The sequence below is a fragment of the Carcharhinus amblyrhynchos genome, chromosome 6 (genome assembly GCF_965287045.1).
Source record: "Carcharhinus amblyrhynchos chromosome 6, sCarAmb.v2.hapA, whole genome shotgun sequence".
Classification (NCBI taxonomy): Eukaryota; Metazoa; Chordata; class Chondrichthyes; order Carcharhiniformes; family Carcharhinidae; genus Carcharhinus; species Carcharhinus amblyrhynchos.
Genome location: NC_137329.1, coordinates 47,606,994 through 47,631,476, shown reverse-complemented (window position 1 = coordinate 47,631,476; position 24,483 = coordinate 47,606,994). Strand labels below are relative to the sequence as shown.

The window sequence follows — 24,483 nt, the reverse complement described above, 5'->3', positions numbered from 1 at the left end:
ATTAACAAGATGCAAGTGAAAGGGATCACAATCTCCCAGGATGGGATAATTGACGATGCAACAATTGTTGCATGTAATAAATATATATGACATACATTACATTTAACACAGTAATATCACCTACAGCAAAATCAGTCACACCTTTGAGCTTTGGTGTCAATTCATGGACATTTTGAACAGAAATAGTTTTGTCATCATTTTAAAAACTCTACGGATCCAAGGGCACTTGATCTCCAAACATCAGGTCACAAGTGTCTTGCACATTCCTTTCTGCACAAGCCCAAAAAACAATTGGCAACCAGAAATCCGTCTTTCTTGTGCAATTCCTGCTAGCAGTCTGGCTTAGCTTCCTCACAATTCTCACCAAGTCACATTTCCTGCTCAGGAAAAGATCTCTTGAATGTCATTGATTCATTTAAGGCGTTCAGGAAGTCAGAGGTGAAGTCATTACTTTCATCTCTGTATCAGTGGAGACAGATGTCAACCTCTGGCACCAAGCATCGCATCACAGGGCTGAGTCTTAAAACTCTAAACTTCATTCTTTCACAGCCAAGCGGGCAACAGTGGTGTCAAATCTGTCCACTGCACAACAGGCACAGAGACGAACGGCAGTGGGCTGCAGCTGAGTTAGAAGCAGAAATCCTAAAGACAGAGTCAGTGAAAACCTCAGCCACATGGAAGTTATTTGCAATAACAGCAACAGCACAGGAGTCTGAGAACTCAGTACTCACTAACCACATACAACATGAGTCAATGTTTACTGCAATTCTGGCAAATTCTTCTACATTGGTTGAAAAAAATATATATTTTTCTGCTTCTTAAAAACAGTGTTTACATTTGCCAGACAACTTGTGTCATTGTTTGAGACTGTTTATAGCAACAGTGGGATGAAAGGAATATTTAAAGTAACTGCATCCCTTGCAGCCCTCGCCCACCTAGTGTGGGCATTTCAGAATCCTTCAACTATTTCTTATTGGTACAAGCTCAATGCACATTTTCAATTCTGTAATTTGGAGGCAGAAGTCTTTCTAGAAATAGGTTGTCAGCTGCAGAAGCAAACATTTTCTCTACGTGGTACCTATGGTTGAATTATGAGTGATGTGGGTATGCCGGCGTTGGACTGGCGTCCAACGCCGGCATACCCACATCATGACTACTATCGACACCGCAAACTGCCGGATCCAAGTGGAGAGGATCTCCAAGAAGATTGCGCATATCGACACAGACATCAAGTTTTTACAGAGATGCAAGAAAGCAGACAAGATGCCAAAAGGACTACAGATCACGAACAAAGACTTTTTACTGAATTATGAGTGTCAGACGGTCCCAGTGAGCACACGTGCACCATCTTGTCACTTCATCTAGACATTTGTGGTTCTCATCCATTTCATCCCCCTTCAACTAACCATGTCAAGTGGGTTACAAAACAGAATGGGAACACAGGCTCAATTCCAGAAGTAGCCTTGCCACTCTGATTTGAGTTGTCACATGTATTAGCATACAGTGAAAAGTATTGTTTCTTGCACGCTGCACAGACAAAGCACACCATTGATAGAGAAGGTAACAAGAGAGTGCAGAATGTAGTTATAGCTAGGATGTAGAGAAAGATCAACTTAATGCAGGATAGGTCCATTCAAAAATATGATAACAGCAGGGAAGCAGTTGTTCTCGTGTCAGTTGGTACGTGACCTCAGATTTTTGTATCTTTTTTCCTGACGGAAGAAGGTGGAATGAGAATGTTCGGCGGGGGGGGTTGTTGTTGTTGTGGTGGTGGTGGTGTGCGTCCTTAAGTATGCTGGCGGCTTGGCCAAGGCAGCAGGAAGTGTAGACAGAGTCAATGGATGGGAGGCTGGTTTTCGTGATGGATTGGGCTACATTCACGACCTTTGGTAGTTTCTTGCATCTTGGACAGAGCAGGAACCATACCAAACTTAGATACAACCAGAAAGAATGCTTTCTACAGTGCATCTCCCCAACTCTCCCCATCCATTTTCCTAACACCTAGCAGAAGCAGCAAAATCCAGGATTTGTGCCATGAAGAAAAACAAGCAGCAGGAAGTCAAACTGACATTCACCAAAGAAACAGCAGAAGGCAGATGTTGGACATTCTGACAACTCATTACAGGCAATGACAGCTATACTACAGGAAGAAGGCAAATGTAAAATCACAATCAAGGCTCCAGCAATGGCCATGATATCCACGTTGATGCAACTCTTAAACGAATGCAAGAAGAAAGAGGTACAAATGGTACATTTGGGCACTCAAGCAGCAATCCCATTTCTCATCACTTTCCAATGAGACTTGCAGGAAGAGGTAATGTGCACGTTACATGTAGACAGAATGAAGTTTCTTATGGTATGCCCCCATTCCAAAATCCAGAATGGGCCTGTTGGTTGTTCCATGTGGAGAGATTGATGTTTATGGGAAGGACTGATCTGTCCTGGTTAGGGAGGGTAATCTTCCATTGCGCAAGGCAGAATGGATTACACCTCCCTATTTGTAGGGATGCTCCTTCATCAAATGACCTTAGGGGGCCTTTAACATGCAACATGGTCTCTGTTCTTGCACATTGACAACATATTGTTGATGTCCTAAATCCGTTTTCCTCTAGAGCAGCCAATCATAACTACTGATGTTGGCAAAACTTGAAGCCATCCAGGTTGTAATGTCAGATGTGGACAAGTTACTGGAATGAATTATCAGGGACTGTAATCAATTCTTATTTGTCCAAATGCTCAGTTGGCATGGATTAGTGATGGAAAGTTCATGCTTAACTAATTACATTTTATGCAACCATTAACAAGGTGTTAATGGTTGTCCATATGGACTTGATCAGAACCCCTACAGTACAGAAGCAGCCATTCAGCCCATCAAGTCTCTATCGACCACAATCCAACCCAGGATGGTCCTGTAACCCCACACATTTACCCTGATAGTCCCCCTGACACTAGGGTCAATTTAACATGGCCAATCCACCTAACCCACGCATCTTTGGACTATGGGAGGAAACCAGAGCACCCGGAGAAAACTCACACAGACACGGGGAGAATGTGCAAACTCTACATAGACAGTGACAGAGATCGAAATTGAATGTGGGTCCCTGGCATTGTGAGGCAGCAGTGTTAACTACTGTGCTACCATGCCGCTACCCACCGCCCCACCCACCAAGGTCGAAGGACAAAGGACCTCTTTACAAATAGTTTAGTAATCTCAGACCTCATCTAAATTATACTAAACATTTAGAATATTAAAGCTGCATGTAAGGATTATTTTAATCATGCTTGATTTGTGTGCCACTGTCAGTGACAATGCCACTGTCCATGCACTCACTGCCTGGGTGAGACAGCCCTCTCTGCAGCCATATGCCCTTCACTCCAGTCTGTGCTTTTCATATGATCTCGCAGGACCCTGGAAAGCCTAGTCTTTCAAGGTTTCAGTACAACTCCAGGCTCAAACCATGCAGAATTATGCCATTTTGATTGCACCCTTTTTTTGGGCTGGCACTGGACCAGGTCACCTCAGTTTCTCTGAACAGACCAATTTTCAAGCACTATGAAAAGTCCAAATACCTCAGGAGAACAATCTCAACTTAAAAGTTCTTGTCAAATTAACTTGAGGCATACAGAAGGCAATCATTTCCTTTCAAAACGATGCTAAAGAATGGAGAACACAGCCTGACAAGATCAGGAAACCTAGCCCAATCACACAATGCACTCCCTTTCCCTTTAACTAATAGTATTCCAAATCCATATCCAGCTATCAACATCAACCCTAATGAACTCAACAACTTGAACTTGCAGATTTAGCAGCAAAAATTCCAAGACACCATGTGCCAAGTAACAGCACAGCCACTTGGTTCATAAAGTCTCCAACTGACTCTTGTCCAATTCCTTTCCTTCTTGCAGGGATATTACTCCACAGGCAATACCCTCTGGTATTTTGCCCAAAAGGCATTCTTCAAACTTGTTTCATGACATTAAACGCCAACAATTGTGTCACTGAGTAACTGCAGCTAAGCCCCACCTTTTCTTGGTCAGAATTGCAGAATAAACTTAGGTGCTCAGCCCAATCATTTCTCCTTAATCCAGGTGCACTTGCACCAATATACCACCTCATTTTCTGCATCATTATCAGCAGCACAGGTTGGGAATTAAATCTGCAGCTTCTGGTCTGCAAGGCTCAGTAACACATCAAGCTTTGCCATTAATAACTACACCATCAAGGGAATTAAAAGTTTTGTTACAGAATCTTTTAAAATCCTGATATTCCTCCATGGCTTTATGAAGGAGTCATCGTCTTCCACCATGAATCATTTGGCTACAAGTGGCAGAGTGGATATGTTGCTGTACTAATAACCAGATCTCGGCCTAATCATTGTTGATGCAAGCTGAAATGTCAATACAACAGTTGGGGAACATAATTTCAGTTAATTAAATCTTATATTGGCAAAGGTCACCATGAAACTAGCAGATAGTCAGGACATCACAGTGATTCACTAGCAGCCTTTACTAAAGTAAATCTGCCATTCTTACATGGTCTGGCCTCCATGTGACTCCAAGTCTACAGCAATGTGGTTGACTCATAACTGTCCTCTGAAAATCAGCTAACAAGCCACGCAGCTGCCAACGTCACATCTCTAGGGCAATTAGGATGGGCAATATCCACATCTTGTGAATGAATAATTTTCACCATTTTCCTTTTCAGGATGGCAGCACCCAGCAGCATAAACATCAGACAAGTTTAGCCTTGAAACACAGTGTACTTCCTCCGCTTGGCTCCCCTTTAGGCATCATGATTTAACAGTACAGATAGCACTATCTATCCAGGAAGTCATTGTGGTAGCCAACAGTTGATGTAGCTTATATGGATTTTAGCAAAGCCTTTGACAAGGTCCCACATGGGAAACTTGTAAAGAAGATAAATTCATATGGGATACAGGGTAATCTGATAAAATGGATTCAAAATTGGCTCAGTTGTAGGAGACACAGGGTGATGACAGAAGGCCGCTTGAGTGACTGGTAGCCAGAGTCCAGTGGCGTACCATAAGGATCTGTGTTGGGCCCCCTATTATTTGTTACTTATATAAATAACATTGATAACTATGCGGGAGGTTGACACAAGCTTGTGGATGACACAAAGATTGGACGGGTCGTTAGCAGAGAGGTGAAATGTCTTGAGCTACAAGATATAGATGAAATGGTCAAATGGACAGATAAGTGGTAGATGGAATTTAACCCTGAAAAGTGTGAGGTGATACATTTTGGAAGGAGTAACTTGACAAGGAAGTATTCAAATGACTGGTAGGACACTAGGAAGTTCTGTGGAACAAAGAGACCTTGGCATGTTTGTCCACAGATCTCTGAAGACGGAAAAGTTTAAAGTTTATTAGTGTCAAAAGTAAGTTTACATTAACTTTGTAATGAAGTTACTGCGAAAATCCTTGAGTCGCCACATTCTGGCACTTGGTCAGGTACACTGAGGGAGGATTTAGCATGGGCAATCCACCTAACCAGGATGTCTTCTCGACTGTGGGAGGAACCCACGCAGACATGGGGAGAACATGCAGGCTCCACATAGGCTGTGACTTAAGCCAGGAATCAAACCCAGGTCCCTGGCACTGTGGCAGCAGTGCTAACCACTGTCACCAAGCTGCCCAAGGAAGGGCGTGTTAGTAGGATGGCAAAAAAGGCATACGGGTCACTTGCCTTCATCAGACAAGGCATAAATTACAAAAGCAGGGAGGTCATGTTAGAGTGGTATCAAACTTTGGTGAGGCCACAGCTAGAGTACTATGTGCAGTTGTGGTTCCAAATTATAGGATGGATGCGATTGCACTGGAGGGGGTGTAGAGGAGATTCACCAGGATGCTGCCTGAGATGGAGCATTTAAGTTATGAAGAGAGGTTGTGTAAGCTTGGGTTGTTTTTGTTGGAGCAGAAGACTGAGGGGAAACCTGATCAAGCTGTACAAGATTATGAGAGTGATGGGCAGAGTAGATAAAGAGCAGCTGTTCCCCTTAGTTGAAGGGGAAGTTACAAGGGGACACAGGTTTAAGATGAGGGCCAGGAGGTTTAGGGGGCGACGCGAAGAAAAACATTTTTACCCGGAGGGTGGTGACGGTCTGGAATGCGCTGCCTAGGAGGGTGGTAGAGGCATCATCCTTTAAAAAGTAACTGGATTAACACTTGGCACATCATAACATTTAGGGCTATGGATCAAGTGCTGGCAGATGGGATTAGGTGGGAGTTCAGGTGTTTCTAATGTGTCAGTGCAGACTCGATGGGCCAAAGGGCCTCTTCTGTGTAGTATGGTTCAATGATTCTATCCCTGCTTAAATTGATCCCATTTCTGAGAACATGGTGGTTCAATATGTCTTGCACATGGCATTGTGAAAGCCAAGATCTCTACACTCTTTAACATTACTGACCAAGGGAGCCAACAAATTCCTAAGCAGGGAGGTTAGGTTGCACTTTTGTACTTGGGGCTTTGAGTGCATATGCCTGATTGAGTACAAGGGAAAGTAATTGTGTGCTTCTAGTCAGTGACAGATATTTTGGGTGTACACAACACAATTCTGTTTCAAAGACAGAATAAAGCCTTGTGCAGCAGTTTTCTCTGCTTTCCTTTGTCTTAGAGGTGCCAACATGCAGGGTCATCCACATCTCCAGGATCACTGTTCCTTGGCCAAGTGGCATGAGTTATAGGGTGAACACTGCCAGACCACTGGACTGGAAGGGACACTGTACAAGCCAAAATTCATTATCACCAGTGCTCAACACAAACATTCCAGCAGAGGTCACTGAATAGCACACAGGAGCAAACCAATTCTTTCCCTTATCTAATGCATTGAAGCCGATCTCAGAACCCAAACTGAGAAAGACACAAATCTCCAAGTTGTACTCAGTATGGATTAGACTAGAGCAAATGCAGGTGGTTTTGGAGACAGATGGGAGCAAACTCTGCAGCTTCTTCTATCAATGGACACCCACAACTGGATTCAGTGGGAAACCAAGTTGTAGAACAGCACAGTTTTTGAATTGGTATATTGAGCAAGAGGAGGAAATGGTTTAATTGTGTTGCCAAATTTAAGGTTAATGACATATTTTTCAGACAGGATATTGCAGAGTGACAATCACTTCCCAGTGAGGATGTTTTCCTGATCAAAGAGTCACATTTGATGTCTAGCCAACAAAGCTTGTATGGCCTCCAGAAGCCAGATTAACCTCTGGAGGCAATAAGATAGTCAGAAACTTAGTGTCAATCGCACATTGGACTCCAATGGGTCAGCAACTGATTATTACAATAAACTTATCATGCATTGGTTATGCTCTCCCCTCCAGGCACACATGTACCTAATTCATTTCCTCTTTGAAATCTGAATTCTTGAAACACAAAAGGAAATTGCACAGAAATCTGTCTCTACTCAAATGGCCCCATCGTGGGGCAAAGATCTTCCTCAACAGTTGTCTAAGCTTCCTTTCCAAAATGTAAAATGCACACTGCAATGGGTCCCCTTCCTTGAAAGTGAAGGTGTATTCTAGAAAGACGGCTGTCAAAGAATTTCAGTGAAGAGTAAGGGTAGTTTGTCCAAGGTGATAGTCTAGTTTTGAACCTAGCCAATTTCCTGGTTAATCAGGGTTTGGTGTGGTTCGGCTGGTTAGATGATCTTTATTTTTGGCAGGTCAATCACATATGACTCCACTCTGGCAGCAACAACCAAAACCATTTCCTGAAGATCTCAAAGGATCATAGAATCCCTACAGTACAGAATGAGACCATTCAGCCCATCAGGTCGGCACAAACTCTCCAAGAGTATCTAACTTACACATCTTTGAACGTGGGAGGAAACAGCAGCTCCTAGAGGAAATGTACACAAAGGTGCCCCTTGAGCACTGAGAATATTAATTTAAATTTAATGCAGTGTGAAAGCCAATGATACACACCCCTGGTTGGGGACGGGGAAGGAGGAGGAGGCCGGAGGAGGACATTGCTCCCCATTAATCAATATAAAATCACTTCGTAGAATCCCTACAGTGCAGGAGGCATTCAGCCAATCAAGTCTGCACCAATAACAATCCCACCCAGACCTTTTCCACATAACCCCATGTATTAATTCTGCTAATCCCCCTGACAATAAAGAGCAATTTAGCATGGCAAATCAACCCAACCTGTACTTCTTTAGACTACAGAAGGAAACCGGAACATCTGCATTATGGAACAGGCAACACGAACCCAAGAAACTCACTGGATCATACTGAAGGGCGGCCCCAATTATTACTCCAACATTACCACAGCCACACTTAACAAATCTCCTGTGGAGACATTCACATCATTATACAGTCAAGTCTGCTACATGTAGCACTTACTCAGCAAGTGCACACAAGGGAAACTTTTTCCAAATTATTACAGGCCATTTTGAAGGCATTTGCAATTCGATGGACAAGGTAATGTTTCTTAAAAAAATCCACGAACTTCAGGCCAGTGAGTTTTAATTATAGAAAATGATCTTAAGATGGCTTTATCTTGAAATCTGAAACCCAGAAATGACTTTCTTCAATTCTTGCCAACCCAAATCTTTTCCGTTTATCAAATCATCAGTTAGGCATGCATCTCATATATCCAAGTCCAGTCTGAAGTCAGAGATCAGCACCAGCATCTTCTAAATTCTCGTCACCAACTTCGATGCAGGTCAGTTCCAAACCTCAATGGAGGCCCCGGGTCACGGGATCCAACTGCAAACAATAAAATTCATAACATCTAGCAAATTGGAATTCATAAGTGGCTATTTTCAAAAACTAACCAGAAACAGACAAAATGACCTACAACAGCCACTGTTAAATAATCCGCTCCTGTAGAAAGCCCCATCGTTTAAGGCAGAGTAAGTAAGAGCAGGCAGTCTGGTCATGTCAATCTACTGTTAAAATTTACAGAGAGAGAGCTTGAGAACTTCTATATTTCTATTATGTCCTCAATTGTCACCGAATCAGAAACTCAAATGTGCACAATGCACAGTGGAACTCACTTCTGGTATAAAATGTGGATTTATAACAAGACAAAAACGTGTGTATTTCCCTAGGAAAATCAGAGGTGACCACTGTCACGGCTGCAGATCTGGAATCCTCAGAATTGACTACAAAATATGGTTTTAAAGTCAAGCACAGGTGGACTACCATAAAAATTAAGGCAACATAGATATTGCCAAGGAAACACTTAAATGCATTACTGCGTAAATGAAACTTGTAGGACCACCACAGCACAACCGATAATTGCAGAACTCGAGGGTTCTGGAGCACACATATCCTGTTGACTGCCCAAGGAGAAAAGCAATGCATATTAACTGATATTGCTCAGCGTTTGTTCTTTTCAATACTCTCTCCTTCAAAACTGCCATCACTAATCCCTCTCCTCAAAAAAACCCTTCCACACACTATCCTTGCAAACTATTGCCCCATCACCAACCTGCCTTTCTGGGACTTCCATACTTGATTCCTCCAATCAGGTTTCTTCTGCTTTTTCTGACATCATTACCTGTGGTATCCCTCAAACACCTACTCTTGGCCCCCTCCTCTTTCACATTTGCATGCAGCCCCAAGGTATATCACTGAAAATAAAGCATTAGTTTCACAGGTACACCCAATGACAATCAACATTACCTTGCTCAACTTCTTTATCTTTAAATTATCAGACTGCTTATCTAAAATCCAGCATTCGATCAGCAGAAATTCTATGTCCTTGGCACAACCTGTTGCATCTCCCATGTTTGGAGAGGTACGAACAAATGTCATGTATGTCAGGCTACAGCCAGTCAGTTCAATCACATTACCAAAATACACTGACCGCCATTTATACAAACAGCAGAGAAATGTAGTGAAGAGGTTTCTATTCATTGAGCTTATTTCAGGTTGCCACTTGAAACACCACCAATATTGATCCACGCAGCTGATTGGTGAATTAATGATGCACAAACAAGGCAACTTTAAGACAACTTTCATCAATACCAGACCTTTAACATAGTTAAACATCCCAATAGGTCTCATAGCTACTGAATGAATCCCTCTCACAGGCAACTATCAGAGGCTGAAACAGGTTCTTTGCAACCTTTGTCACATCTGTACCAGAGGAGCTTCTGAACATATACGTGCATGATAACCAAGACCAATTTCTATTTCCAAAAATCACCTAACTGCTTGTCTCAACTCATCTGCTCCTGAAACTCTCACCTGAAATAATCTTTGTTACTTCTAGGATTTGACTAATCCAATGCATTTCTAGCTGGCCCCTCACATTTACCCTATGCAAACTTGCAGTCATCCAAAACCCTGTTCCTCATATCCTTACTCGCATCAAATTCCATTCACCATCACTTGTGTTGACCAACTTACACTGGCTCATGGTCAAGCAGCATCATTTACCAGATGTGGACGATGCTAACTGGGGCAGCATTTATTGCCTATCCCTAACTGCCCGAAAAGGTAGTGGCGAGCCACCTTCTTAAACTACTGCACTCCATGTGGTGTAGGTATACCTGCAGCGCTGTTATGGAATTAGTCCCAGGATTTTGACCCAGTGACAGTAAAGAAACGGTGACACATTTCCAAGTAAGGATGGTGAATAGTTTGGTGGCGGGGGGGAACTTCCAGGCGGTAGTGGGATTTTACCACATGAAAGGTGTGGTATAGGTACCAACTGCTATTGTGATGCACAAACAAGATTACTTTGTCCATACATCAATCAAAAGCTAGTTTGTCAATATTGGTGATGTCTCCAGTGACAACCTGCAATAAACCCAATGGATAAAAGCCCTAGTGCAGTTGTATTTTTAGCCACTGGTAAAACTGAGGCTGCAGTGAAGTTCCATAGCATCCCTTCTGTTTTATATGGGTGGCACATCTTAGTAACATGCATGAAAAACACTGTTCTACCCTGTCCCATTTACTTACTGACCATCTCCTTTACAGCTGAACAGAAAGCAATAATTCCAAAGCATAAGGGGCTGTTATGGATCACACACTTATGCTAATATCTTTACAACACTTTCAAGTCCTGACCTCAATTTCCTGCCATCCTCACAGGTGATTTCAACACTTCATACACAGACTGACAACTAACAGTCAACAACTGTTGAAGCTCTGGCAGTATCAGAGTTAATCCATTTATTTCACAAACATTCACGGAAAAACAACTGTGTAAGATTCTACAAGATTAAGAGTAACAAAATTCTCTATAGTATCCCTGTTCATTTATTATTCTGCAAATCAGTTCATAATCATTAGTTTCGTTTGCAAATTAAAACTTACTAACAATTGGAAAGATCGCTACTTAATAGTTTAAACACTACAAAGAAGGTTTACTGATTTAATACTCTGAACGACATTTTAAAAACTCCTATTTTGTTAACCTAACGGCTACCTTATTGACTGGGTGAGTACGTTTGAATAAGGGTCCTGGTTGGTATGCAGCTGGGTTGGTGTTGCAATCCTAAACCTCCATCCTCTTGAAAGCTTTGATTGTGCTGGGATATCATCTCCATATGTGCCACCAGCTTACCTAAATATTCCTCCTGTGAGATTTGCCAGACAAGCTATTCCACCTAAAGCATCATCGTCGCTGATTCACTTACCGTTCTCATCAAACATACACAAGGTTTCCAACATGGCTCTCTCGACGACAATCATCTACTTCAAGAACAGGAACAGAGTCCAGTTGGATTGTCCCAACAACTGGGACCTACTAACTCAAGAGGCCAACAGAATTTGGAACTTGCTTAGACAGCATGTCTCAGGACTCTGCAAGGCAGTATATTTACCGGAAAAAAAACGAGACAAGTGTTAACATTTTTAAGTTAAAATGTGTATAAATATACTGACAGATTCTGCTCAGGCCAAAATTCTAGTGGTTCCTTCAATTAACATGGTTTTGGTTAGGCTGCATTTATTGTCATCTCCAACTCAGTTGTTATTCATGACCAATGGCCATTGTTTCTGGCACCACTGAACTCAAAGCCTTAATTCTTACCTATGAAGAAGGTGCTGGGGGCTGCTTGATCTGCAAAGTGCGTTTCTAGCACACTGGTTGTCTTAGGGTCATGTCGAAGCCAGAGGGCCACTCCCAGAACCACTCCTCCTGCAAGCTAGAGCAAGGAAAAAGAAAAACATTAAACACTGATTTTCCTGCATTTCCAACATCCTTCCTCGCTTTCACCAAATGACATTTTCTCAGAATCTTCTCTGGAGTATTTTTCATTTATCTTTTCATTCAACGCACTATTTCCATCAATATTCGATTAACACCAGCATGGTTGACTAACGCTGCTAGGAACTTACCTCGCTTGCCACCCTACAGTACAGAAGACGACCATTTGACCCACCAAGTTTGCATCCACCACAATCCACCCAGGCCCAATTCCCATAACCCCATGCATTTATCCCAGCTATCCCCTCCGATACTAAGGGGCGATTTAGCACAGCCAATCCACTTCACCCGCAAATCTTTGAACTGTGGGAGGAAATCCACGCAGACACAGGGAGAATGTGCAAACTCCACACAGACAGCGATCCAAGCCAGGATTTGAACCCAGGACCCTGGCACTGTGAGTCAGCAGTGCTAAGCACTGTTTCATTGTACCACCCTACATGATCTTCCTCTCAGCAAGCTCGTTCTTTCCTGGAACCTTAAAACTATGGAGCTCATCACTGCTCTGTCTTCCTTTCCTTCTTATAATCCACCAGTTTATTTTAACCCAAACTTAGCTGTCATCTGACAAATTCTAGATTTATCTTGGCTTTTCTCTACTTGTAGCAACTTTCACGGCATCATGTACAATAGGCTGATGTCCTTCACCAAGATAAGAACCACTTCAGAAGGGAAGAACGGCTGGTTAGATGCAGACAAGCTTCAATGTGAAAAAGATGTGGCTGACGTCCTCAACGGCAATTTATCCAAATGTTGCACTTGAATCATAAATGGGTTTACCTCTCTCAGTACCCAAACTACAGGACTCCATTTTTGATGACCCACAATTTAAGAAAAAAATCAGATGCCAGAAAAATGCTGCATTTATCACAGTCATGAACAGAGCTCTGCAGAAACACCATATCTAACACAGATACTCTGCCGTTCAGGATTATATACCAAAAGCGAGCAAGATGGCTAACTCTACAGAAAGATTTGAGTACTGCAGCATCTCCAAGGAAACTCCAAGCATGTGGTCTAATGGGAGACCACTCACTCAAATCTAACTTTGTTTCCATTGCAACCTTAGTGCACCCCTTTCCATTTTACCAATATCTTACTGCAATGACCACTCTTCTGAACTTTTATTTCCACTCAGCACTAAATGATGCTATCTGGAATATTCCTGGTCCGTTCTAGGTATTCCTGCAATGTTGAAAGTAAATAAAATGCAATGCATCCCATCAACAAGTGAAACTGCAGAATTCACATAGAACCATAGAAAAGTTACAGCACAGAAGGAAGCCATTCAGCTTGTGCCACCGCGAGGAGACCTAATCCCAGGTTCTTGCACGTCTCCATGACCCTGTAGCTTTAGCATTTAAAAAGTACCTGGATCTGCACCTTAAGAGTTTAGGGTGTCTGATCCACCACCAGCTTCAACAGCAAATTCCAGACACCTACCACCCTTTGCATAAAAAAAGTTTGTCCTCATGTCCCTTCTGCATCAACAGCCATTTATCTTGAATCCATGTTCCTTGATTCTAGAATTCGCCACCAAGGGAAATAATTTTACCCTGCCTACTATCTCTGCCCTCAATTTTGTACACTATCAAGTCACCCTTTAGCCTTCTTTGTTCCAAGGAAAATACTATAATTCCAACATATCCAGTCTTTCCTTGTAACGACACCTTTGTAGCCCTGGCAACATTCTTGTAAACCTCCTCTGCACTCTTTCCAGACCAATTACACTCTTCCTGTAATATGGTGACCAGAACTGCACACTACTCCAGCTGTGGCCTCATCAGTGGTTTATACAATCCAACATTATATGCTTACTTTAATATTCTATAACTCTGCCAATGAAGGAGAGCATTCCATATGTCTTTTTGACAACCTTGTCTACTTGAAACTGTCTTTAGGGACCTGTGTATTTGCATGCCATGATCTCGCACTTCATCTACCCCTCTTAACATATTTCCATTTATTGCGTATTCCCTATAATTGTTTGATCTCACACTTCTCTCTGTTAAAAATCCAACTACCACTTTACGCCCACTCCACCAACCTATCAACATCATTTTGTAGATTAAAGTTTATTTGTCACAAGTAGGCTTGCATTCACACTGCAAAGTTACTGTGAAAATCTCCTAGTCACCACACTCTGGCGCCTATTCGGATACACTAAGGAAGAATTTAGCATGACCAATGCACCTAACCAGCATGTCTTTTGGACTGTGGGAAGAAACCAAAACACGTGGGGGAAACCCACGCAGACACTGGGAGAAACCCACGCAGACACTGGGAGAATGTGCAAACTCCACACAGACAGTGACCCAAGCTGGAAATCGAACACAGTTGCCTGACGTTGTGAGGCAGCAGTGCTAACCACTGTGCCACCTCTAAACTATCCCTACACTCAGCCAATCTTTATGTCATCTGCAAATTTTCCAATTATGCCCCCAGTTTCATAGCCCATAAATCTCCTTTTCCAATCTAAATGTTTTTAAAATTCCAGCTTGACATTGACTGATCAGTACTTTTTTTGATATACCCAATCTCATATAGACATACTGTTGTACTGAACTACAAACCATGGTTCTTCACCTGGGTTGAAAAAAAGCCCAGCAGGACTGAAATACACTCCACACTCAACAGTACCAGAGGGAAAATATCAGAGTGCACAACATTCCTGGAATCCAAACATAGCTGGGGATGAGGATTAGCAATTTAGAGGAAAGAACTGATCTTGAAAGTATGAAAGGGGATTGTGGAGAGCCAAAGACTGAAGACACAATGTTGCCTATTTCTAAAGAGGAGAGGGGTAGTAATGAGGGCTTTCCAAAGGATGTTCCCCGGAACAATTCCTGAACAACCATTCTGGTTCACTGAATGGAGCTGAGAGAGCTGGGTGAAATTCCAGCGAAGCATTAGCAAGGTTGAGATAAAACATGGGGCTTTCATGCTGGCTCAGTTGACAAAGTGAACGCAAGGAAGGGCAAGAGGTTCAATTCAGCTGCAAGAATGATTACCCCACTAAAACAAAAACAGCCACTAAATCTCAATTCTCACGTAGAATGACAATATTCATGAGCTTCCCAGAGTTATAAAATGCTGAAACACTCAGCAGGTCAGGCAGGATCTGTGTAGAGAAACAGTTAATCTCTAGCTTGAGTGATCTTTCATCTGATGAAAGGTCATTCAACCTGAAACATTAACTGTGTCTTGCTCCACAGAGGCCACATGAGCTACTCAGTATTTCCAAACACAGAAAATGCTGGAAAAACTCAGCAGGTCTAGTGGTGGAAAGAGAAACAGAATTGACATTGAGTGCATATGATTTTTCTTCAGAGCCTTCAGTATTTCCAGCAGTTTGATTTTGTTTTAATTTCAGATTTCCAGCATCCACAGTATTTTGCTTTTGCTACAAGAATTGGTGGCTTGAGGTGGAAGGCTGCAAAGTGGATGCAGAAAAGAGATCAAATCTAGATACGTCTAGGTGTCACGAATTCTTTCACAGGATAGTTAAAAGGAGTCAACCACAACACTCCCAACATGTATCCCAGTCCTGTATTCCTGGGCCAGCACTTACAGTTGCTGATATTTCCCTAATTTTTCCAACAGGGAAGGCTTAGTTAAACAAAGGACAAAGAAAATTACAGCACAGGAACAGGCCCTTCAGCTCTCCAAGCCTGCACCAACCATGCTGCCTGACTTAACCAAAAGAATAAAGAAAATTACAGCACAGGAAAATTGTGGAATTCACTGGGCTTGGCCACTTTGGCTGGATCGAGAGGCTGGCTTAAGTATCAAAGCATTGCCGAGATATCACTAACCTTACTTTTTAATTTCATCATTTACGTATTTAAAAAAAACACAGGGAACAGCTTCAGAAAGCAAGAGGAAATTGAAAGAGATGTTTCCTACACATTTCCTTCTACAATGAGAGATTCTCCTGGCCCCATGGCAGCATCATCATTAAACGCTGCACTTCCTTTGCTGCCTGTGCTTACAGAAACCATAAATAGTTTCTCAGGAGGGAGAGAAACACTTGCTTTACCGGAAATTGCTCACCGGCATAAACTCATACAAATCCTGTTTCTCACAGCATAACCTATTTTGAAAACTGGAGCCTGGTTAAGCAGCCCATGGATGTACTGTTTGCTAAACAAATACTTGGATTATTCTACTCCGATTTTGGAAGAACAGGTGGGTGGGTGGGGAAAGAAGGGAGGAGAGAATAAAACATGAGTTCAAACGAACTCCTCCACCACAGATGCCCTCTCACACACTGTAGCCACTAGGTTAGATTGATCAGGCTTGGCTCAGTTGGCAGCACTGTTGTCTCTTGAGTCAGAAGCTTGTGAAGCCTCTTGTGAAGCAGTGGTAACACTCATTGAATAGATTTAAGGCAAGGGTGGAAAGTTTCGTCAGTAACAGAGGCTGGTGGGGAGGGGGGGGGCAGCGGAGAAGAGGTGTGATAGGAAATCATGGTAGGTGGGTTGCAAATTTGAGGTTATCCTGTCAGCCTTGCTCTTCTTAAATGGTAAAATAGGTTCAAGGGGACAAATAGACTACTCCTGTGCTTTATTCATACATTTGTGGAGTCAACTGCACCTTTCTTTACTAATCGCATATCCCTTAATTCTCTTCATATCCAAGAAAACAAATTGATCTCAGTCTTGCATATACACAACTTTCTGAATTGCAAAGGTTCATAACCCTTCCTTTACATGAACACATTTCTTATCCCAATCCCAAATGCCATCTCAGATCCCTTAGCCCTGGGCTGTGACCCCAAGTCATGGACTCGCCAGCCTGGGGAAGCATCGTGTATCTACCCTGACAACCCCCTTGATATTTTTCAGCTTCAATAAAATCACCTCTTCTTCCAAACTCTAGGTAATATAGGCCTCGTCGACTCCTTGGACAATCCTCTTCCTACAAATCAATCCAGTGAAATTACACTGCACTCCCATGAAGCCAAGTACACCTTCCCTAAGATAAGGAAACCAAAACTGCTCACGGTACTTCCAAGTGTGTTCTCACCAAGGTCCTGTATAATTTTAGTTAAGGCTCCTTTACTCTCATACTTCAATTATCTTGTATTTATAACTGCTTGCTGTACCAGCATGTTAACAGCATGATGTGCACAAGAACAACACCAGGCTCCTCAATGCAATTCCCTTGTCTTTCACCATTTAAAAAAAACGTTTTTTGCATTTTTCTTACCTAATTATACAACTTCACACTTCTCCGCAATATATTGCATTTGCCACACATTCTTGTCCACTCAATTAACCTGTTTATTTCCCCCTTTGGAAATCTATTTGCATCCTCCTCCCAATTTACTATCATCAGAAAACTTAGTAAAGGATAGCCAGGTCAGAGGCCTGGGTATTGCAGTCCCAATAGCATTGAACAGAGATTTATGATTACTGAAGTTGGCAACACCATTGCAAGTTCCAAAGAGTCCACATTTGCTCAAATCTGGAATTTGTGGTAAGTCTGAACAGGCTGTGGAGCCGACGATTCCACTGGCACCCATCAGAGAGGAAGCCCTTCCTTTTACATTGTTTTTATTTTGGGAAGCTGGGAGCACATTGCTTTAACCAACAGGGATATGAAAACATTCAAGCTCTTTGAGCTTGGCCCACCCCCTGCTCTGCTCCCCAGAACAGCTGCCCTCGCTGCACCCCACATTACATTAACACTGCAATGTAGTTACTGCAAAAATCCTCTAGTCGCCGCACTCTGATGCCTGTTTGGATCCACTGAGGGAGAATTTAGCATGGCCAATGCACCTAACCAGCACGTCCTTCTGACTGTGGGTGGAAAGCCATGCAGACACGAGGAGAACATGCAGACTCCGCACAGATAGCAAGCCAAAATGGGAATCAAACCCAAGTCCCTGGCACTGTGAGGCAGAAGTACTAACCACTGTGCCACCCTAATACAACTGGCATGGCATATATGGACTCTCAAAAGATATTACAGACTTGCTGGCAAAGTTGAATTCCATGGAATAAAAGGGATAGTGGCAGTATAGATGCTATATGGCTGAGTGACAAGAAATAGAATAGAGTTGAATGGTTGCTTTCTTTTCGAACTGGAGGAATACGTACAGACCTTAGATTTGGGCTGTGCATGTCATGTCTGTCACTTTAAAATATCACAACAGAAGAGTCACCTGACTTGAGGGAGCAACAGGAACAGGGAGTGAGTGATCACACCGGAGGATAGATCCTCTGGAACCATATTATTACATATAGGACTGAGGTTCTTCCCTAGTTTCTCTCATCAATAAATACTTTTATTCCTAACCAAGTCTGAAATCTACTGACAATACAATAACAATCACAACATAACACTAACAGGACACAATTTCAAAATCTGAAAATGACTAAACCTAGAACGATCGTTAACTGATAGTGCAGAGATAGGCATCAAGAGGACATATAATTAATGGGCACAGTGGGTGGCAGAGGAAATGTAATGCAAAAGTGCAAAATAATATATTTTGTTGGAAGAATGAGGGGAGGCAATACAAAATGAAGGGTGCAAATCTAAAAGAGGAAGCAGCAGATAAGCCTGGGGATGTATGTGCAGAAATCACTGACGGTGACAGGAAGTTGAGAAAGTAGTTTACAAAAGCAAGGAAGTTAGGTTGAACTTTTATAAAATACTGGTTAGACCTCAACGGGAGTACTGCATTCAATTCTGTTGCTCACACAAGATGTGAAGCTTCAGAGAGGTAGCAGAAAAGATTTACTAGAATGGTTCCAAACTTTAGTACTGTGGCAAGATTAGAGAAGATCAAGGCATTCTCCTTACAGAAGGCTGAGAGGAGATGTGATAGAACTAGGGGTCTAGACAGAGGAGAAACCATCTCCATTGGCAGAAAGGTTGAAAACCAATTATCTCTGTCCATATTTCTAGATGGCAGCTGGTTGTTCTGCTATTTCCAATTTCTTTTGATTCTGGACTCATTTTTGCCTTTTATACTTATCCAATTACCATCTTTTGTCTTGTACTATCACTCCTTCTGTCACAATATCTCCTGCCCACCTCCCATCCTTCTCCTCTTCTACATCTCCCCCATTGTCCTTCTCTGCCTCTCAAATAATCGTCACATTTGATCACTAAGACAAGCTCCAACTTTTCCTACATCTGTACTTGCTTAAAAATCTGTGAACATGTCTGATTTCTTCCAGTTCTGATGAAAGACATGCGGCATCAAGTTTGTTGGATTTCTTGTTGCCCAAGTGGCTCAGTATTTCCACTGTTCTATTTTTATTACCTTGTCCTATTCTGGTTTAGAAGGAATGTTATATTAAGTGAGGAAAAACCCTGCTGGCTCTGTCAGAGGAAAGTTTCTGCATAGGATGTTATTAGTCAAGCCAGGCACCAGTCCAGACTCTTGATCTGGGTCAGATATGAGTTATTATAATTGGCTCATTTCCCTCAAATTGTCCAGTGACTGCTGCACGTGAGAGAGAATAGGGTGAAGGGGATCAAAGGTATTGGGGGGGTGGAGGCAGGGGGGTAGAGGGGCAAGGCAGGATCAGCCATGATCATAATGAATGGCAAAGTAGCCTCAAAAGGGGCAAATGACCTATTCCTACTCTGTGTCACTATAAATAATGGTTGGCTATGCAATCTCCTAAACTGGTTCAAATACCAAGGAATTTGCCTTGCCTGGAGATTATATGGCAGCTCCAAAGCAAGGAGGCAGGTGGATAAGTGTTTATCCGTGATGCCCCAGTTATGGATTTGGGAAGGTTTGATGAATTAGCTGCCCTTCTATGACAGGGCTCAGCTATTAGTACACACAACCATTCTGTACTCAATGTCAAACTCAGTTGGAAATACAAAATGTTTAACTCTCCAGTATTGGTGAATTTTTGAAAGATTCATTTCTGATACTCCCCTTGTACATTCACTCAAAACGAAATTAGTTCCATATGAAATATTTGATACATAAGGATGTGACTGCATCTGGATGATATTGTGAAACCAATGCAATCCAACACAATCAGTGGAACAACTGTACAGAGAACAGATATAATCCAAGAATTATATCGCACAAACTGAGTGTTGCAACAACATGGACTCCAGCCTTTAAGAAAAGTGGGGGCTAGAAAGTGGAGAAAAATTAGCAGCAAACGCGGGGCATCAAGAAGCCATTCACAGGCAAAGAAGCCCAACAACTGTAATGCGACGAATGCAACAACCAATTTGGGCATAGTCATGTCCTACAAGCGGCCAAGTCAATCAATGCACCCACAATGATAGTGCCACTAGCTCAGGAACAACGGAGCTCAGGAAATTTGGGGGGGGGGGGGGGGGGGGGGGGACAGAGAGAGAGAGAGAGAAGAATGGCAGATGGGGGGTGGGTTTGGGGGGGGAATAGGGGATGGGTTTGCGGGGGAAAGGGAGGTGCGGGTAGGTTTGCAGGGGATCAGGGACGAGGGTAGGTTTGGGGGGGCGATCAGGGACGGGGGTAGGTTTGGGGGGGGGATCAGGGACGGGGGTAGGTTTCCGGGGGGATCAGGGACGGGGGTAGGTTTCCGGGGGGATCAGGGACGGGGGTAGGTTTCCGGGGGGATCAGGGACGGGGGTAGGTTTCCGGGGGGATCAGGGACGGGGGTAGGTTTCCGGGGGGATCAGGGACGGGGGTAGGTTTCCGGGGGGATCAGGGACGGGGGTAGGTTTCCGGGGGGATCAGGGACGGGGGTAGGTTTCCGGGGGGATCAGGGACGGGGGTAGGTTTCCGGGGGGATCAGGGACGGGGGTAGGTTTCCGGGGGGATCAGGGACGGGGGTAGGTTTCCGGGGGGATCAGGGACGGGGGTAGGTTTCCGGGGGGATCAGGGACGGGGGTAGGTTTCCGGGGGGATCAGGGACGGGGGTAGGTTTCCGGGGGGATCAGGGACGGGGGTAGGTTTCCGGGGGGATCAGGGACGGGGGTAGGTTTCCGGGGGGATCAGGGACGGGGGTAGGTTTCCGGGGGGATCAGGGACGGGGGTAGGTTTCCGGGGGGATCAGGGACGGGGGTAGGTTTCCGGGGGGATCAGGGACGGGGGTAGGTTTCCGGGGGGATCAGGGACGGGGGTAGGTTTCCGGGGGGATCAGGGACGGGGGTAGGTTTCCGGGGGGATCAGGGACGGGGGTAGGTTTCCGGGGGGATCAGGGACGGGGGTAGGTTTCCGGGGGGATCAGGGACGGGGGTAGGTTTCCGGGGGGATCAGGGACGGGGGTAGGTTTCCGGGGGGATCAGGGACGGGGGTAGGTTTCCGGGGGGATCAGGGACGGGGGTAGGTTTCCGGGGGGATCAGGGACGGGGGTAGGTTTCCGGGGGGATCACGGACGGGGGTAGGTTTCCGGGGGGATCACGGACGGGGGTAGGTTTCCGGGGGGATCAGGGACGGGGGTAGGTTTCCGGGGGGATCAGGGACGGGGGTAGGTTTCCGGGGGGATCAGGGACGGGGGTAGGTTTCCGGGGGGATCAGGGACGGGGGTAGGTTTCCGGGGGGATCAGGGACGGGGGTAGGTTTCCGGGGGGATCAGGGACGGGGGTAGGTTTCCGGGGGGATCAGGGACGGGGGTAGGTTTCCGGGGGGATCAGGGACGGGGGTAGGTTTCCGGGGGGATCAGGGACGGGGGTAGGTTTCCGGACGGGGGTAGGTTTCCGGGGGGATCAGGGACGGGGGTAGGTTTCCGGGGGGATCAGGGACGGGGGTAGGTTTCCGGGGGGATCAGGGACGGGGGTAGGTTTCCGGGGGGATCAGGGACGGGGGTAGGTTTCCGGGGGGATCAGGGACGGGGGTAGGTTTCCGGGGGGATCAGGGACGGGGGTAGGTTTCCGGGGGGATCAGGGACGGGGGTAGGTTTCCGGGGGGATCAGGGACGGGGGTAGGTTTCCGGGGGGATCAGGGACGGGGGTAGGTTTCCGGGGGGATCAGGGACGGGGGTAGGTTTCCGGGGGGATCAGGGACGGGGGTAGGTTTCCGGGGGGATCAGGGACGGGGGTAGGTTTCCGGGGGGATCAGGGACGGGGGTAGGTTTCCGGGGGGATCAGGGACGGGGGTAGGTTTCCGGGGGGATCAGGGACGGGGGTAGGTTTCCGGGGGGATCAGGGACGGGGGTAGGTTTCCGGGGGGATCAGGGACGGGGGTAGGTTTCCGGGGGGATCAGGGACGGGGGTAGGTTTCCGGGGGGATCAGGGACGGGGGTAGGTTTCCGGGGGGATCAGGGACGGGGGTAGGTTTCCGGGGGGATCAGGGACGGGGGTAGGTTTCCGGGGGGATCAGGGACGGGGGTAGGTTTCCGGGGGGATCAGGGACGGGGGTAGGTTTCCGGGGGGATCAGGGACGGGGGTAGGTTTCCGGGGGGATCAGGGACGGGGGTAGGTTTCCGGGGGGATCAGGGACGGGGGTAGGTTTCCGGGGGGATCAGGGACGGGGGTAGGTTTCCGGGGGGATCAGGGACGGGGGTAGGTTTCCGGGGGGATCAGGGACGGGGGTAGGTTTCCGGGGGGATCAGGGACGGGGGTAGGTTTCCGGGGGGATCAGGGACGGGGGTAGGTTTCCGGGGGGATCAGGGACGGGGGTAGGTTTCCGGGGGGATCAGGGACGGGGGTAGGTTTCCGGGGGGATCAGGGACGGGGGTAGGTTTCCGGGGGGATCAGGGACGGGGGTAGGTTTGGCGGGGGATCAGGGATGGGGGTAGGTTTGGGGGGGGGATCAGCGATGGGGGTAGGTTTGGGGGGGATCAGGGATGGGGGTAGGTTTGGCGGGGGATCAGCGATGGGGGTAGGTTTGGCGGGGGATCAGCGATGGGGGTAGGTTTGGGGGGGGGTAAATCAGGGATGGGGGTAGGGTTGGTGGGGGGTAAATCAGGGATGGGGGTAGGGTTGGTGGGGTGGATCAGGGATGGGGGTAGGTTTGGGGGGTGGATCAGGGATGGGGGTAGGTTTGGGGGGGTAAATCAGGGATGGGGGTAGGGTTGGTGGGGTGGATCAGGGACGGGGGTAGGTTTGGGGGGGGATCAGGGATGGGGGTAGGTTTGGGGGGGGATCAGGGATGGGGGTAGGTTTGGGGGGTGGATCAGGGATGGGGGTAGGTTTGGGGGGTGGATCAGGGATGGGGGTAGGTTTGGGGGGGTAAATCAGGGATGGGGGTAGGGTTGGTGGGGTGGATCAGGGACGGGGGTAGGTTTGGGGGGGGATCAGGGATGGGGGTAGGTTTGGGGGGTGGATCAGGGATGGGGGTAGGTTTGGGGGGGTAAATCAGGGATGGGGGTAGGTTTGGGGGGGTAAATCAGGGATGGGGGTAGGGTTGGTGGGGTGGATCAGGGACGGGGGTAGGTTTGGGGGGGGATCAGGGATGGGGGTAGGTTTGGGGGGGGGATCAGGGATGGGGGTAGGTTTGGGGGGGGGATCAGGGATGGGGGTAGGTTTGGGGGGGGGATCAGGGATGGGGGTAGGTTTGGGGGGGGGGGGTAAATCAGGGATGGGCTGAGCGGCAGTTGCGGAGCCGCTCCGTGGGGTGAGCAATGATTTGAGTTCTTGAAGGGGGGGCTCTAGGCTGCGGGGAATTAGTGGGAGGGGGGAGATGCCGTCGGGCTCACACCGGGGTTACCGCCCCGCTTTGTGGGGACAAGCTGCCGCTTTGAGCTGGCCTGGGGAGGGGGCGGCCCCAGTCCCGGGCTGCGGGCGGGGTCTCCGCCCCGGTGTCGGTGCTGAAAGCCGGGGCTGTTGGCTTTCTGCTCTTCACATCCACTGACCACTTACCCAGAAAAGGAAATTGAAGACGAACAGTAAGTACTTGATGCATTTCATGCAGCCTTCCACCCCCATGGCTCCGTTCAGTCCAGTCCGCTCCAACCACTCTCTCTCTCACCTTTTCCTTCACAAATAACAACTGGAGCCGCTCCGCAGATAGCAGTAAGCACAGCTCCCCCTCACAGCCAATCACAGCGCCAATCCCTACCACACAGCCAATCACAGCGCCAATTCCTACCACACAGCCAATCACAGCATGGCCAGACTACATGCAGCCAATCAGAATTCGACCGCGCACCATTCCAGCCAATCACTACACAGTTCAAACCACAGCCCCGCCCAGTCCCCCCCACAACCAGTCCAATCCCAGCCACAACCAGTCTAATCCCCAGTCCAATCCCAACAACAACCAGTCCAATCCCAGCCACAACCAGTCTAATCCCCAATCCAATCCCGACAACAACCAGTCCAATCCCAGTCCAAACCCAACCACAACCAATCCAATCCCAGTCCAAACCCAACCACAAC

General features: G+C 46.2%; 1 protein-coding gene across 1 annotated transcript in view; it reads right to left on the bottom strand.

The window, feature by feature from the left end:
• The window catches only part of LOC145343902 (CD81 antigen-like), a 60,180-nt gene extending 36,069 nt beyond the window's left edge, over positions 1 to 24,111 (bottom strand). Inside the window, exons 1-2 of the mRNA XM_080190403.1 lie at positions 23,965 to 24,111; positions 12,016 to 12,130 (exon numbers count right to left, since the gene is read on the bottom strand). Coding sequence (XP_080046529.1) covers positions 12,016 to 12,130; positions 23,965 to 24,030 — 181 coding nt within the window. The 5' untranslated portion in view covers positions 24,031 to 24,111. The remainder of the gene's footprint in view (positions 1 to 12,015; positions 12,131 to 23,964) is intronic.
• Between the last annotated feature and the right edge of the window lie 372 nt (positions 24,112 to 24,483).